The sequence below is a fragment of the Cololabis saira genome, chromosome 4 (genome assembly GCF_033807715.1).
Source record: "Cololabis saira isolate AMF1-May2022 chromosome 4, fColSai1.1, whole genome shotgun sequence".
Taxonomy (NCBI): domain Eukaryota; kingdom Metazoa; phylum Chordata; class Actinopteri; order Beloniformes; family Belonidae; genus Cololabis; species Cololabis saira.
In genome coordinates, this window is record NC_084590.1 from 24,561,964 (window position 1) to 24,580,387 (window position 18,424).

The window sequence follows — 18,424 nt, forward strand, 5'->3', positions numbered from 1 at the left end:
TGTTTGGCACTTAGTCAAAACGTGTAGTTGGCTTCGCACCTGTGTCCAACTGGACTCTCAACAGTCTGACCAGCACTTATCCAGCTGTACCCTCCTAAGTGATTTCTTGCTTGTGTTGTTCTCTCAGATGTAAGTCGCGTTGGATAAAAGCGCCTGCTGAATGACAGTAGTAGTAGAAGTAGAAGCTATGCTTTTCAGCTCTTTACTTCTAATCAGTTGTCATGGAATCATGACACTGCCAACACTGACACTGACATAAGATGACAGTGACTGCTGTCACATGGCTTGTGGTGTGACGTTTCGGATGAAGTGGAAACCACAGTTATGAAAAATGAATCAAACTAAAAAACAGGTGTTTACCGACATATGTGAAAACAGTCTTAGAGCTTTTAGCTTTAGCTTTCCAAGAATAAATTTAAGAAAAAGCTCATTTGTTATAAGACAGCAGTTCATTGTTTATTGACTTCTTTGAAGGGACATGGTGTGCAGCAAGGTGGTGTGGAAAGTTCGACAGACTAATGCTTACATCGTCACAATGTTTTAGACAGATAAAAGATGAGTATTTGATCATAAAAGAGACAAAATAAATGTCATACAACATTAAGTGTAGACTGGATATTACTTATAAGTAAGTATTTCACAGCAGCTGTTTACATGGCAGCTGTGTTTTCTTAAAGTAAACAGGTTCTGCAGTGTGGTTACCGTTCCCATAATAAAGGTGGGGGTGTGTTTATCAAGCTAGTCAGGAAACATGACTGGAATGTTAAGATTTTTATAAGATGGCCAAGGATAAAGTTGGACAGTTGTGTGTTTACTTGTTCAAAGACCACAGGCATCTCTCTCCCGCTGCAGTTAGATTGAGTTTTTATTTGTTGTTTATTTAGTGGCTTAGAGATTTATCAGATCGGTCTCACTCTTCCTATGACTGGTACAGTACTTGAAGCCTCTGAGTAAACAGGTATGTCTGAGGAGCCTTTAGACTGAAACCTGCAGCTTTCTTTTATCTTCACTCTATGGCATCATTTATCTCTTACCACGTAGGGCCAGCGTGTGTCTTCAAAGGGAAATCAATCGCTAACACATACAAGAAGTTGTTCTGTGATCACAAATTATTTTGGTTGGAGAAATATTATTCATTTGGTTTGTCTGTGATAAAAGCTAATGATTAAGTTCCAGTTTATATTGTAAAATAGAACTGACCAACAAAATTATCCGTTATTGTGATTTGGGAAAATATTCATCCGTCTTCTCATTTTTTAATGTTATTGCATTGCTTCAAGTAATTTACATGGGTGTGTTTTGGTATTTTATTTAATTTACCTACATGCTACATGTTGCATGACATAATTCAAGTCAGTGTAATTATATTGTACTAATGCCATAAAAAGTCACCTTGGAGCCTTCTCCAGAGAAACATAGTCAAATTCAGTCCGATTATAATCCAGGTTAAAACAGACTATTTGGTTTAAGATATATAAGATGCCCTTCACATTGATTTGATCACCTGTCTGGAGCATTCACACAAAAGCTGACAATGAAAGGAAAATTCCCATTTCAGAGTAAGTTCAGAAACGTGAGAAAAAAAAAGGGGGCAGGGGGTGATCAAAAACAATTTAGGGTTGGCCTGCTGGAGATGTTTAATATCTAAATGTATTCAGTTTTAAAGACTAGATTCTGACTTGCAGGACACTCACAAGTATACCTGGGGTAAGCGTTCAGCTTAGAGCGACCGACAAAACACCAAGGGCCAAATCCACAAAAGGATTGCGCGGCTTTTGCGGCCGCTAAACCGGTGCAAATGAGACAAAAAGAGAGCGTCTAATTCACAAAGCACCCGCAAAGGGCGAATTGCACCACAAACTGCGCTGCCAAGCAAATAGTGTCATGGTGCGCCTGTGCCATTTGCATGCAAATTAGGTAATATCCATACATTCGGCGCAAAATTGCCCCCTTTCTATGCAAATAAGCCTCATTGCAAAAACCGTCTAATTCACAAAGGCCAGCGCTATTTGCCACACGCAAAAATAGTGAAGCAAATACCGTCTTTTCGAAGCGTGTATTAACTCCGCGTGCAAACTCACTCCTCACTGCCCCTCTGTCTCTGTTTCTCTCTCTCTTCAATATCATTCAAGCCTGTGTGATACTGAATGATATTAAGGGTAAAATCTACAGTCAGACATGACTGTACACAGTCAGATCAAGTGGGGTTGTGGACTTATCTCGGATTTAAAAATAAAAATAACAGGACGGAGCTCAGGATTCATCCATACAGTAAGGGGCTACTTTATTACAAACAATTCCACCATATAAACATATAAATCTAGAATGTGTGTGTTTAACAGCTGACCTGTAGGTGTGTGTAGCAAAACACAGAACATGAATTACTGCATCTGACGTCATCACACTACAGGCCACCGGTTGGTCAGGGGGTTGGGAGTCAGACGTCTGAGTCAGGAGGCGGAAATCAGCGAAAGAGCGACTCTGACGGCGGCTTCTTGTTCATTTTATCCGACAGGCAATGGCAGCACAAAAGTCCGTTCCGTGATCCAACTCTGAGGTGCAGATGTTCATAAACCTGGTGGCTGAGGAGAGAATTAAAAAGGGATCTAGACGGGAGATAAGGAACAACAAGATCTACCAGGATCTCTGTCACTTCATAGCTGCTCACGGCTCCCAGCTGACTTTTCAGCAGCGCCGAGACAAACAAACAAAAAAAAAGCGTTGCCGCTTGAAGCTTCTTTCACTCTCATTTTTTAACTTGATATCGAACACAAGACACAGACCCAGCAGCATATCTATCATCTGCTCCATGTTCTACATCTTTAGTGTTGTTGTCTTCTTCGTTTAGATCACACAATCAAATACGTCACAGCAGCTTCGCTCCAACCCGCCTACATCTCCAGGTGCTGAATTGTTATGGAAAAGAAACTTGGCCGAGTTGAGTCGAGCCAAGATGAGATGAGTAGAGCCGAGTACCGTAGGTACTAGTGTAAAAGCGCCATTCTATTATGCTTCATGAATAATTAATAATGCATGTATACGCTAATTAATATAAAGTTTTAAAGCAACATAGAGCTATAAAATAACAAACATATCAGAAGAAAAACATTGGTCAATAATGCTTCAGAGTCTATTTCGTGCGTGTGTATGTTTGTCTTTTCTGACTTGGCTGATCAGTTAATTAAAACAAAATATGGTCTGACCTCAGTAGACATCTCTGAAACCTAAAGAAATCAAATGGTGATGTTGGTTTGTTAAATCTACTCTATTATTTATAGTCTATCAATAACATCTCTTTTTCTGAAGCACAAGCTTCTTATTAGTGTTTATTCAGAGTTTATTCAGAGATCTGTGCGCCGGGCGCCCGCCGTGGGGTTGCGGCGCCAGCGCGCAGCATCCCCCGGGCAGATCCGGCTGAAATCCCGCTGATCGGTCCCCGGGAGCCCCTACTACCAGTCCAGGTGGGTTCCTCCGGTCCCGGCCGGTCGGAAATGGTCAGATTCCCCGGCAGTAATGCGCGCTGCTCCTCCCGACTTCCTGGTTCCCAAAGCGGGGTCCGTCCGACTAAATTCTCCAGGTTCCCGGCCGCTTTGGGAGCAGGGATTTCTGGGCTCCGTCCCAGGCTGGATCAGCTTCACCCTTGCGCCGGGCGCCCGCCGTGGGGTTGCGGGGCCAGCGCGCAGCATCCGCCGGGCAGATCCGGCTGAAATAGTGCATAAATGTTATTTATATACAACTCATATTTTATTTTTTTAACAATAAAGTTGCCATTTGTGAAAATTCAGTGTTGTGATTTATTTACAGTTAACATGATTCATCTGTCTTGTAACATAAGAAATGATGAGAATTCTTCCTGTGTGAAGACGAGGTGACTAAAGGCTGATTTATGGTTCCGCGTTACGCCAATGCAGAGCTTACGGCGTAGGGTACGTGTCGATTTAACGCAGAACCGTGGACACGCTTTGCTACGCAGCCGCTGCTCTTCTGCCCGGAGCAACGCTTTGTCTCCTCCCCTGCTACACGTCATTCAAGCAGCCAATCAGCGCAGAGCCTCATTATCATAGCCTCCCCTCCCCTAAAATGAAGCACAGAAAAAGGGGTTAGAAGCGGTAAAACTAGTGACAGGGCCCACAGGCTGGATTTCTGATTTATGTAGAAAAAACAAGCTTTAGATTGTTTTTAAGACATTCAAGGCCTGTTTAAAATGTACATTAAATGCCATAATATGTCCCCTTTAATGTATCTTGCATTTATTATATCCTAATGTGCATGTTGTTCCAGGGTGCTCGGCCGTGCTGCTTGCTGCGAGGACAACGGCTGTGGCTGTATATTAATTTAGCACTTAAGAAGCTCTGAACGGCTTTAAATGTTCTCACAACACAAACAAAACAAACAAGAAACTTGTGTTACAGGTAAAGAGGATAAATACTCCACACATTGGCCTACATGTTACTTATCTGTCAGAGATACTTGTCTCAAACACCTTCCATCTTTCTTCTTCTTCAGTGAATTTTATTAGCGGTTTTTGTGCTCACGTTTCGTACTTGACGTCCTTTGCTTATTAAGCCGCTGGTTAGCTGTGCCAACATGCCATACTGGAGTGTGTCGGGAAACAATCACCTTTCTACCAGTCCAGCCGAGAAAGAGGTGATTGACGTTCGTCAGGCTTAACGCTTGGATCCGATAAATAAACCAATTAATTTTTTTTGTGTGAGAAATCAAAGGTGTTGGCTAAGAGCGTGTGAAAGCAGTCAAATGAGTGTCTCACGCTTACTGGGTGCTTTTAGCAGTTATGTATTTTAATGCTTACTTCATTTATAAATTTATTTGGATTAAGATCACTGTTTGCATCCTTCTATTCAGAATGTGATTGGATTAATATAGTTTTGTCGTTCATGTCTATCCACTGAACTCTTTCCAAAAACATGAAAGGAAAAAGACTATTGTTCAAAGAAACATGACCGATTGCTGGTGAGCAACGTCGCGACACTGCCCTCGTCTGATCTACTTGTCTTTGTCCATTGTTTTTTTTCACTGGGAAACCGAAGTGTTCCCAAACAGAGAGGAGACCTTAAAGATAGGGAGGGTCTTCAAGCTACCTTATCTTTAAGATCTGCTAGCAAAAAAAAAAAAAAAAGAACATGGGGGAGTCTGATGCTGACTACAACCTTCCAGTCCGCCACTTAAGAGTGTGGAGACTCAGATTTGAAGTATGCTCTGCCTGCAAAACAAGCCTGTTAACAAGCTACTATTAAACCTTGTATTCGGATATGTACACATCTGCACCCACAGCCCTGTACCGAAACGGTTCGGTACAAACGGGTGTATTGTTATACCCCTAGTATACATGTATATACAGTATGTATGTATGTATATATATATATATATATATATATATATATATATATATATATATATATATATATATATATATATATATATATATATATATACATATATATATATATATATATATATGTATGTATATATACATACTGTATATATGCACTCAACTCATTTCCAAAAGCAGGTTATTTTTGCACATGTCTGTTTAGTTTTGTGTGTATAAGATAAGGTGAACCCCTGTTTTCTCTCTCTTGTGACATGTATTTCCTGTCGTTGTGACTATTTTCGTCTGACGGATCTGCCTCAAGCACACACAGGGCACAAAACCATTTATAATTCACGAACAAACCGCTAACCACACATTTCTTCTGCTTCATGCATTTAGTAATTGAAATCATCCCTCTGTGATGCTGATTTTCAAAATTTGACTTACTTAGATTCTATATTTAGTTGCCGTATTCCAGGTGGCAGTTTGAAGAACATGCCTGTTTGCATGTATGTTCAGCTCACATAGCTATCATTTGTTTCTGCATTGCTAAGATAACCACAGCATAGGCACTCTAAACTGGAACATGCACTTTTCAGCACAAACTCACACACCACTGATACAAGAATTTGGCACAACACAAAAAGATGAGATAGACAGGACCACACTCATTGCCAATTCTGAATTCTGTATGCAGATTGTGTCTCTGCCAATGCTTGTCATCCACGGAAAGAGTTGACCACCAGTTGCCTGCTCCGATACACAGTGACGAGTGTCACAGTCATGTTGTCCACTGCAGATTGCCTCATCGCGGCTGTACAGGCGTCCTGACCAACCTGTAAGAGTCCAATAGTGAGCACAGAGTGATTGGCTGTGCTCCTGCTTGTCAGTCCTGCCAACTCTGCTTGTCAAGCCGCGCCAAACAAGTTAGTCACTGGAACTGGCCCATTTTTCTCACTGGATTAAGCACCAGGGTGTAAAACCTTTGTGGATTTCATAACTAAGATGTTCCTGTCCTGATGTAACATACAGATTGCACATATTTGTCCATTTTATTTTATTTTTAGGTTGCATGATTATTAATGACACTGTTTACAATTCCAAAGTTAGATATTCAAAAGTAATCAGAAATGTACACACAAAGTCAAGAAAGGTTTAAAGTAACGAATAAAGCTTGATATATTTTTGTTCTGAACGGTTCTGAACTGAACTGTAGTTTTCTAAGCAGAAAGGCCTCTCTCGATTTCTTTCAGTTCGGCGACAGGTACACTGAGACAGAGAACAAAGTTCCTCTTTTTCCTCCCTAAAAAGAAGCTTGTTTGCTATGATCATAAGTTTGCTTCCTCCGACAGTGAGCTCATCAGTAAACGCAAGTGTGAAGTTCCTTGGCAGCTTTTAATGCCCTGAACTGCCACAGTCTGTCACTTCAAGTGGCTGGTGTGCAGTCACGGACTGTTCTTTCTTTCACTGTACTTTTCTCCATTATTTCATCCATCATCCTGAAGCTAATTTTGTTTTGTCAGAACATACAGCTGTGTTCGGGAACTCCACCCATTTAATTTTTGATTCATGGTCTTTCTGTTTTCCAGGCCTACATCTGATGTTGACTGAATTCATGTTGCTGCTGATGGATCCGACTGAGAATTCTTTATCGTGTACTACTGTAGAAAAAATGGAAAGCTGGGTTAGGTCTTCATTTGAGCTGACCATCTGGTCCGGGGAATCCGTGTAGATGGGGAGGGGGGGCAATAACATACATTCAACCCCACGGACTCTCATGGCCCTTTTGGACTAGTCCTTACTCGGCCCGACTCGCCTCTACCCGCCTCTACCCGTTTTGTCCCCGTTTGTTTTTCCACAGCCAGGGGAGAAGTGGGCAGGTTGGGGTGAAGCTGCTGTGACGTACTCGATTGCGCAACCGCTTTGTTCATGTCGGCGCTGATCAGAGTCAGCTGGAGCCGCGAGCGGCTGAGAGTAAAACAGCCCGTCTACATCCCTTTTTTAATTCTCTCCTCAGCCACCAGGTTTATGAACATCTGCACCTCAGAGTTGGATCACCAAACAGACGTTTTGCGCTTTATAATAAAATCGCTGCGAGCCGCGAGTCGCGCTCGCGCTGACTCCCGCTTCCTGATTCAAACGTCTGACGCCCCCGCCCCCGACCAATCAGTGGCATGGAGGGTGATGACGTCAGAAATAGTCCCGGCTCAGCCCGGTTAGAACCTCGCCAGAATGGTTACAGAAAAAGTATCTGCTTGAAGCGGCTCTACCCGTCTCAGCCCCGAGTGCAAAAGCGCAAAACGGGGCCGTGGCGGGTAGAACCGAGGTGAAGCGGGACTAGTGCGAAAGGGCCATCAGTGTTTGAATGCATAAAACTCCCTACCAGTCAGTTTTAACTGGGGAAACCTTTCGGATGAGATCAATTGTCTTCAAAAACAACAAAAGTTCAGTTACCTTCCATTCAAGCACTGCACCGACAAACTGGCAGGACCGTTTTGCTAAAATAAATAAGCAGCATAAGCTGAGCACTGGAAGTTTCTTGCCCCTGAAAAGGCCGAGACATATGGGTTTATACTGTATATGTCGTCCTCTTTTGCAGATGTCACTTGCCGCTGGATTCATTTTGGTGAAAGGCGCTTTAACATAACTTGGCATCGTTGCAGCTTGCTGTATTGATTTTTGTGACCGTAGACCGAGGACTGAATATCGGTTGTATAAGAGTGATGAGAAGAGAAAAGTATGGAGAAGGAAAGGAACAGCTCACGATCCAGAGCAAAGGGTAGGCCTGGCAGAACATGTCCATGGAGCAACTGCAGAACATAGTGATGTCCACAGCTTCCACACTTCAGGCACTCATTGACTGCAAAGTATTTTTTAAACTAAGAATTAAAATAATCATGTTTACAATTATATGACTTCATCCAAAGACCAATAAGCCCCTGAAGAAGGAGGTATTTTGCTCTAAATGATTGTAATTCTTAAATGGTCAACACAATATATTTGGTGAATTATCTTAAATTAAAGCTGAAAGTTTACAGTATGATCAAATCATACTTTATTTCAAATTCATTACGGATTTTATAAAGACATAACCATAAAAGCTCACCATCCAAATACTTCTGCATCTAACTGTAAATCTGTTTACAAAGTAATTTGGGCAAAAATTGTGAGGAAAAACCGGGCTACCTCTGGTGTGAATCACCATGGAGACACAACTCTGTGAATGTGTGTGCAGAATCTATTTAGGGCTGTGCATCATGTAATTTGGGTAATTGACTCTTCTTTATGTGCCATGAGATTACTTCCGAAATTAACTCTTTTTATAAGTAACTTTTACCCGCCCGCCCGCCCGCCCGCACGCACGCCCGCACGCACGCACGCACGCACGCACGCACGCACGCACGCACGCACGCACGCACGCACGCACGCACGCACGCACACACACACACACACACACGCGTCCACAGAGACTGGTGAATCACTTTCATTAAATTAAAGTGACTCTGGCACCTCAGGATTTTTTTTATTTGTTTTTTCCTTAACTCTTCTCCTTTTTTTCTTTATAACATCTTTGCTCCGTCCGTTTCCAGTATAATGCGCCTATAAATGTTGTCTCTCATAGCCCATATTTCACAAAAAAAAGAAACATATAGAGAGAAAGAAAGAGAGAGAGACTCAGGTATTTGTGTATCTTGCAGCCATGGTCGTGTTTTCATCGTCCTCACGGGGTCTTAAAATGAGGTAATTACAATCCCAGATGAACACCAGCACGACGTTCCACAGTGTCATTTGTTTAATGAAAACTAAGCCGAAATGGAGAAGCAGTGTGTGGATAATAAGTCCACTGTTTGATTCAGTAGCTTGTCGAACCGCATCAAGCAACATTATCTTGAACTAGTTTTCTGTTGACGTTATCAGTCTCTCGTGCCATTAGGGAGGGAGTGTATAACCCACTCTTTCTCACAACGTTGCCTCAGTTCATTGAAGTTTGAGGGCATTTATTTATGCACAGCTTTCTTATCCACCAGATCCAGATTCCAAACTTTGATTTGCCTTTTCTTTTTCAGCATATTAGATGGATATTTGCTCGTGTGTTTGGGATCATTTCTGGGACAGCTTCTGTTAACCGGAGGGGGGTCTTTAAGAAGCCAAAATCCGGCCACACTTAGTGACACTTTAATATTGGACAGTGGTGCTGTTTATCTGAGGCTGTTTTTAGACCTGGAAATTAATTTATAGTCTTTAATTATGTCCTGATATGTAAAACATTTCTTTCTCACATAAGTTTAAAAAATTGTCTTGGGACTTTTAATGACTTTTCACACTTAAAAAATAACTGCAATAAAAAAGATCTGCTAGCCTGCCACTGCAGTGCATCTGTAAGGATCCAAACAGAAACGTGCAGTTCCTCCGCCGCGGGAGCAGAACGGAGGGTACAGAGAGATGGAGAGCTCACCTCTTCCCTGCAGTTTATATTAATCATTTATTTAGTAGAACAGTTTGGATCTGAGAATGTCATTTTTATTGGACTATTTTAAACGTGCGAGTGAAGACCGACAAGTACGACTGTCCTTTTTTCTCTTTGTCTCTGCAAATTCCTCACATATGGTCTTTTTCCATAATTCAAAGGAAGTATCTAATATTCATACCTAAATGAAAGCTGTTCTATAATGTAGTGTGAAAGAGGGGGTAGGATGGGAGCGAGGGACAGCGAGGAAGGACCGGAGGTTGGGGCCCATGCAAGACTGATGGCGCGTGTGTGTGTGTGCGTGCGTGCGTGCGTGCGTGCGTGCGTGCGTGCGTGCGTGCGTGCGTGCGTGCGTGCGTGCGTGCGTGCGTGCGTGCGTGCGTGCGTGCGTGCGTGGATGGCTGAATTTGTTATAGTGATTTTTCACAGATAAAGGAGAAGAATCACTTCAAAGAAGAACAGGTGAAAGTTAGATCATCTCAGATAAATATGAAAAAGAAACATATGAGTCATTCTATAATTAGGGGTACATTTCATATCAACCAAAAGTGACAAAATGACTTTTCTTTTTTGATAAATAATCTAGTTGTTTCCATAATATACCCCCTAAATGTGCTAAATTCATTAATTGCCAAGCTTAAACTCTAATTACATATTAAATATTTTAATGAAAATAAACATTGGACTCATTATTTTGTCAACCGTGTTACGGACAAATGTTGTGTCATATACAACAAGAATTAGGTACTACACATTTGATCATACATTTGTTTGAAAGGTTTTGAGTCTATTCACCAGGGGTTTTAAGGTTGCCTGTCTAACTGATTTAAAAATATGAATTTTGAGCTTCATAATGGACATTCTATGGGATGTTATCAGGAGGGATTAATATTTTTTTTCAAAATAAATGCATATTACACTGAATTTAGAGTTATTCACCAATCTTATGTAAGACCTCCCTCTCTACAGATATCCCCCCATCTTTTTTGTTACAGTTTAGTCAATATTTAAAAGATATATGACACAAAAACCATTCATAACACAGTTGACAGGCAAAAATTACTATGTAATTAGACAACTCCTATGTAATTACTATGTAATGTCTGTGTTATAACAATAGTTCATGAATGTTTTTTTATCAACAACACTCAATATAAGCATAAAAAATGACAATAAACTGCCAACATTGTCAACCGTGTTAATCCCTGTCAACTGTGTTACAGTTGGGTAACACAGGTGGGTAACACAGTTGACAGGTAACACAGTTGACATTTCGGCCATTTTAGGGCCTTGTGCTAACTGCAGACCTTGGACCTGTCACTACATGGCCTTGATCAACTCATGTTTTTATACAGTTTCTCTGTATTTTTGTAAAAATAACATGTAAAGCAAGTTCACAAGAACATGTTGATAACACAGTTGACGATCAATTAACCCACTCTATATGCACACAATAATATTGATGAAATATTGAAGAGGAGGAGTAGAAATGTACCACACCGTCTTCAAATCTCCCTCCCTGAAGGAAGTGACATCATATAATTTTGGACATGTGACTTTGGAGCAAACCATTGCTGATTAATAGGGGTTTTTTCAATGGGTAACACAGTTGACAGAGATTTCTCGGACACACACAAAGTGGATGATTTAATGTACATGCATGAACCAAATAGTTTTAAAACACCTTTCTCATATTTTAATGATTATTTTGAACAAATAATTATGGAAATTAAATACAAAAAAATGTATTTTTGTGTTAATCTGAAGAGCAAAACCTGACATTTAGCAAATCGGACAGCACAAAAACAATAAAATCCAGTATAGAATAAGCATCTTTTTTTAAATAAATGATGGAATCTGTTGACATTTTTGTATTAAATGAAAGAGAAATGTGCCCTGATATAAAGTTGATCATTGCTTTAAGTGAATATTTAGTAAATTGATAAATACAGCCCATGGACATGACATGTACCCCTAATTATAGAATGACTCATATATATTTATTTTTCTTTTAAGATAAAAAAAACAACAAAAACATGTTGAAAGATTGACAGTGGACCTCCCATTCAACTCTGCTGCATGTCAGCCCAGAGTGTGTGTGATATAAGGCGGTGCTGTCTCGCTACATCGTGTCTCAGCTAAGGGTTATATTCTCAACACTCTTTCCTCCATGCATCAATGACTTCAGCCGCTCTTCTCCACCTCCTCATCATCTGTCCTTGTGTCGCTTCTTCTCCGTTTGTCTGTCTCTCGAAAACTCTCCTTTCCATCTCGGGCCCCCCATTCTTTCCCTGGACTCCTCCCGCCGGTCTATGTCGACAAAAACTTTTTCTCTCATTGAATCCGTCTGTTGCTCAGTCAGTTCATCCAATTTTTTTTCCCCTCCCCAAACATTGTCCGTTCTAATTACATGCAAACAGCCTCCACCCTACATTAGATCATGCTCTGTGCTCCACTTTATGCTGTCCTGCATGTTTTTCCTCTGCAGAGATATCTCAGCTCTAATTGCTCATGGATGACACCATGCTGATGTGAGCAAAGCCGAACTAAAGCAACATTTTTATATTTCCCTTTCTAAGATGATATAAACCACCCAGCAAGATTTTAATATCAGTTTCAGATACAGTTAACTGAACTATATTTGAGCTAATCTGGTTAAATTATCCCACTCTGTGCCTAGTGCTGTTGTCCGTGTCTGTCAGCCTCTCATGATGAATAAAATGCTTTCACAAGTCTCCCACTCTGCTGCTGCAGCAACTTCTACAAAGGCAGTTTTAATTTCTCTGTGATGAGATTGAATGACGCCTGGGTCTGAAGATGGATGTAGTCTGACCTATGTAAAGTGAATCGTCATGTGGCAATGTGATAATGAGAGTGCTCCTGAGTTTGAGCGGCTGCATGTTGAAAAGTGTCGCAGCTGATTTGGTCATCTCTAATTTGAACAGCCGCACTTCAATAGTTGTTAAAATCTGTGCGTTGCCAAAGCCGCCACTTCTGAACCCGCTCTCTGACACATGAATATGTGAACAAAGGATGTTTTTAATGACACTAGGATCAAAAGCTCCGACTGCAGCCATCAGAGAGAGGGTACTGACTGGAAATGACCAAATTAATCTAGAAAAGGTTAAAGAATAGATGGTAGCAAAGGTTTAAAACAAAAAAAGCCCCTGCATATCTTATCTTATCTTGTTTGAATTCATTTCCTGGCTTCTTAGGGAACCCCAGGTTGTTGATTATAATCGCAAATAACGAATAAAGACAGTGTCATTGGAAAGAGAGCGTGAAGAAAAAAGGGATAAAGAGTCAAAGTGAACCCAAACGCACGACAAACCGAGTGCATGAAAATAACTGCGATTCCTCGTAAGATGAAGCGTAGAGGAGACTGCGTAGGCAGCGAAGCTACGGATGAAGGGGCACAGAATCGGGTCAATGAGACGGCCTCTCTGATGGCACCGCACCACAGTCATTTAAATGTGTGCATGTTTAAGCAAAATGAAAACACAGCCTGAGGGCAGCCTGATCTGTAAGACACAGCCAGTTGACATTTAGTGTGTGTGTGTGTGTGTGTGTGTGTGTGTGTGTGTGTGTGTGTGTGTGTGTGTGTGTGTGTGTGTGTGTGTGTGTGTGCCCCCACAAGGAAAAGATAAGAAGCTGCTGACTGACACAAAAACAGACGTGTCAGACTGATGGGTTCAAACAAACAACATACTCGTCTATCTCTCTGACTTTTTTTTCTGATTGATCTGCTGTTCTCTGCCTTAATCTTAATTCTGGTCACTCTTGTTTAGAGTGCTGTATGTTTTGTATTCAGTTTTGCTCACATCCACTGGGACTAAAAGGAGTCTACTTTGTTGAATTTGCTTGCTTTCTAAAAAAACAAACAAAAAAAATAACAAAAAAAAACTACTCAGTGACAAGTGTTGGATGTACTAATATCTGGCTGGTCGGTAGCCTGTTAGACATGAATATCTGGTTGTAATGGGGGCTGCTTTGAAATGATAACAGCAAGGGACGGTTGCCAGACGGAGCAAGAACTGAAACAGGAAACAGCCTTGACGGATGTAGAAATAGACCCGGATAGAATGCCGGGGATAGCTGTGTTGCCGCTTGCAGCAGTAGATGCTTTTTTTGATTCCAGTCATCATCGTCTTTGAAGGTCTGCGGTTGACGCTGTGTCCAAGTTATTACAGGAGTCACAACAAATTACCATTGTCTGATTTGTAAACGGTGTCCACATTATGGTCCATGTTGTAGTAAGAAATGTGTAATTATGAATGCCCAGTGTCGGCTAAGGTTAATCAAATTATTTCTGGAGACCAAAACTCAAACCTACTGGAATGCTAAGCTGCATCGACCCACCCTGGCTTTAAACTAAAAAACAAAACAACATGTCTGGCAGAGTAACAGATGACAGCTGTGAAATCTTCTGCAGACGCTCTTGTTTCCCGAAGGTAAACGCTTACTTCCTTTGGTGTTTCTTTACTTTTGCCATTGATGATTGTTTTTTTCTTCTTTTGTGAACTACTTTGTGGATCAGCATTAAATCTGTCAGATGCAGCGCGTGCACGTTTCCCTGTCAGAATAACTTGTCTGAAGTTCAGTTTACAAAGATAAAATGTAATTTGTTGATGTTCATAGTTCACAGTCTGGAACTGAACTTAATTCACACTAATTTCTTGTGAAACCAATCCCTGCTGTCTTTGGGTGAGGGATGAGGTGCATTCCCCCCGGGGAGGTCACAGTATATCAGAGCAGCACAGAGACAATCCACCAAGCATATGAACACTAAGGGCCCGATTTACTAAGATCCTAAATAAAGAGTACTAAATTGCGTGTGCACTGAAAAAGTTTGCGCGTGCTGTTGTTGTGTGTTTTGCGGGTGATCAACTAAGATTGCGTTCGCAATTGATAACAGGTGCAAACTGCAGTATTTAAATGAGGTGTTGCGCGTCTTACGGTTTGCGGCGCAAACTTTGCGCCATGGAGAGTGGATGGAAAGCAGGATATAGTCGCAAGCGCAAAATGAAATTTGACGAGTTGGAGTTAGAGATGTTAGTGGAAGAGGCAAATTGTTGTGCCGTATTCAGCACCCCTGCCGTGAAAAGCACCCCCTCGTATATTCAATGATAAGTAGACCAAGAAAAAAAACAACACACTGACACTTCAATATATTTATATATACACACTCACACAAACACATGCTTAGGAGTTTATATTATATATATTTACAAATATTATGGAAGACAACACAGTAAGCAGGCTATTAATTAATGACATCAATAACCATTTACCCGATTTTTTTTTTTTTACCCGAATCCATGAGCGCATTTAAACATGAATCATTAACACAAAACTGGACGCTAAACAGAACGTGACACGGAATGAGAATATAATTTTTGTCAGACGAGGGGGTGCTTTTCACGGCAGGGGTGCTGAATACGGCACAACACCGGGGTATGACTGCAGAACAAGTATAGGCGCACAATGAGAAACACTTTTTTCTCCATGAAAACACGTGATTTTTTTATTATCACAAATAAAAAAATAAATGTGCCTCCTGTGGCAACCTTTTGCTGAATAATACTCGATTTAACATTCAAATAAAATATTTCTCCTTTTGCATGTGGAGATTAGCACCTTCCTTTCGAACGTATTAAATACAGACGCAATCACAATCCACGCAAAAACTTTCAGGCTTGGTAAATCTCATTGCGCGTGGTAAATGGACCAATTTGCATCTTTCCCTCCCAGTATTTAGCGATTTCTGGTGGGTACGCCCCATATTGATTATTCATCAGGGCAAAAGTACTAAATGGACTGCGTGTGCTATTTTGCGCATTTGAGAGGCGCAGTCCTCTTTGCACGCTGTTAGTAGATCAGCTGGCACTTTGGTTTGCGGGTGCTGTCAAGTTTGCACACGTTTTTACACACGCAAACCTTTAGTAAATCGGACCCTAAGTCTGAAAGTTAAAGCAGCACAATGTAACTTTCAGCTTTTGTTGAATTTGGCGGCTCCTTTGGACAAAAGCGGTAGTGCTTTACCAGTAGTGTGGAAGGGTTCCTACTAGGGCTGGGCGATATATCGAGATTTTAATATATATCGATATATTTTCAAACACGATATGGTACGAGACAATATCGTTTATATCGATTTAAAAAAAAAAATATATATATATATATATATTTTTTTTTTATTTTTTTTTTTAATGATTTTGATATAGCTTATTTTGTGACAAATTGACTTGAATGCTTTATTTGAGATTTGCACAAATGTTTTGTTATTTGCACAACTGTCAACCTCAGTGGAAAAGTCTGCCTGTTACTGTCTACATTGTATTTTAATTGAATTGTTATGCAGGAAAGGGATATTTGTTTTATTTTATTCAAGAAGCATTTTTATTCTATATATGCAGGCAGTTTATTTTTATTCCACTTGTTTTATACATTTTGATATTGTGCAGACCTCTGTTAATAAAGGTACCTGTGTGACATTTGGCACGAGGCTTTGTATTAAAACTGACTGTTTTTTTAAGGGTTTGCCTCAGAAAAAAATGAAGCTAACAAAGATGCTATGCTATAATGCTTTGGGGGAAACCCCAATTAAGGCACAGAAAAAATATCGAGATATATATCGAGTATCGCCATTCAGCTAGAAAATATCGAGATATGACTTTTGGTCCATATCGCCCAGCCCTAGTTCCTACCATGCACCTCAAAGTTACAGACCCCTCAGACCATGACAAAGGTGTCATTAAACCTGTTGTAAGTTGATGTACCATCACAATGACTCTGGAAATATTATATTAAGGTGGAAAAGTTACATTGTGCTGCTTTAAAGGAGTATGAGGCTCCTTTAAGAAATGAGACTCATTAGCGCCACCTTTCGCCACGACGGCCGTCGGGGGTACTGCAGCCAACAGCGAAGCCGGCACGGGAGAACGGGGAGAACGGGGAGAACGGGGAGAACGCGCATGCAGCGTCATTTGACGTTACATCCGCAGGACAGCGCGGGAAATTCCGGCCCGGAATTGCAGCACATTTTGCAGCACACAGTCTGTTCAAGACAACGGAGAGATACACTAGAGGGCTCATTCTTTTTGGTTTGGAACGCTTCATCTGACATTATTACTAGAAAACTTAAAACGTATACAAATTTTTTTTCAAAAATCCTTCCTCAATCCTGCCTCAAGCTCCTTTAATTGTACAATCATCAACTAGTGGGACATCTGTGTCCCTCCTGGCTGTAAAATGACAGCGCCAGACATCCCTTGGGCCTGATTTTAGACTGGTTGAGCACATGGCTCTTGTTTTAACCCATTCATAGATTTTCAGACCCAGTAGGCACAATTTACTTAATTTTCACAGCACACTAATTCATTCATAAAAGTTGCAAGAAACGTAATGCTCTTCAGCTGGGACTGTTGTTTAATTCACTCTTTACTAACAGCATAAATGACTTCAGTGAGACTATTCCTTGTGATGTACATGATCCCAAGTTACAGTGGTGCTTTTTCTATGCTCCTCACCTGTGGAACAAAGTCCCAGAATGCATCAGGGCTGCTTAAACTATGTTGCTTCATATCAAGGCTGAAAACCATTTAATTTCCTGCTGCATCTCAGTAATCTACCACAATGCACTGGAACCTTTATTTCTTCCAAATCATTTGTTGTATTCTTTTAAACTTCTGTCTATCTGTCTTTTATCCTGCTTTTAAACTTTTAAATGTATGTCTTTAAATTATTTTATGTAAAGCACTTTGAATTGTCTTGTGCTTGAAATGTGCATTACTATACAGTTGCCTTGCCTACTTAATTGTTCTTTGTCATCTATATAAACGTATGTGTCTGCTGACGCTCCGTTCTGCAGTGTTTCAGTGTTGATCGACATGCATCACAGTCAGCAGCAAGCACAGATATCATGGACGTCATCTTAACTACATATCTTGAGATGACCTATTGTAGCTGTGGATGTGTAACAGCCTGTGGGCCAAGCCGTGTGCTCGCTGTTGTCGTGTAGCAGACGTCATTCATTTGTTAGATGAAAAAGACTATAAGACATCTTTTGATACAAACAAACAAGTCAATTATTGACTCATACCATTTTTGCCTGTGGCAAACTTGGCCATTTTTTATAACAGTGCAGAAAAATCCAGGCAGACGCTCGCTGGGACTTAATGAACACACACTTCTGGCTCCTAGCAACCGCTAATGAAGCTGTTAACTGAAAATGTCAATAACCCTGCTGTTAAGCGGAGAAATATTCACAACATGCTTGCACTGAACAATGACATGACGATGAAATTATGGTTCAGCCTGGTCACCTTAACGTTGGCCATATGGCCGGAGAATCAGAGCACCGTTGCATCGCTGCTGCAAAGTGACTCTTCAAGGCCTTAATAAGTAGACTGATTTAATCACGTCACCCCTCCTGAACTTAACTCTGATACATTGCTCTTAAAAGCCTGTTTGAGGTTTCAGCTCAGCGCGCTCTAGGTTATTGTTTCTTCCTCCTACTCTCCATCTTCTTTTCCGTTTCGCTGGGATTATGCACACAAATGTAGCTCATTTTTTTTTCTTTTAATTAGGAGCGACAAACAGACGGTGAAACATTTTTTTTAACTTTC

General features: G+C 40.8%; 1 protein-coding gene across 1 annotated transcript in view; it reads right to left on the minus strand.

Moving 5' to 3' along the window:
• Window positions 1-2,282: 2,282 nt before the first annotated feature.
• The window catches only part of pdgfd (platelet derived growth factor d), a 94,136-nt gene continuing 77,994 nt past the window's right edge, over window positions 2,283-18,424 (minus strand). Inside the window, exon 8 of the mRNA XM_061719245.1 lies at window positions 2,283-3,703. Within this exon, the coding sequence (XP_061575229.1) occupies window positions 3,450-3,703 (254 nt within the window). The 3' untranslated portion in view covers window positions 2,283-3,449. The remainder of the gene's footprint in view (window positions 3,704-18,424) is intronic.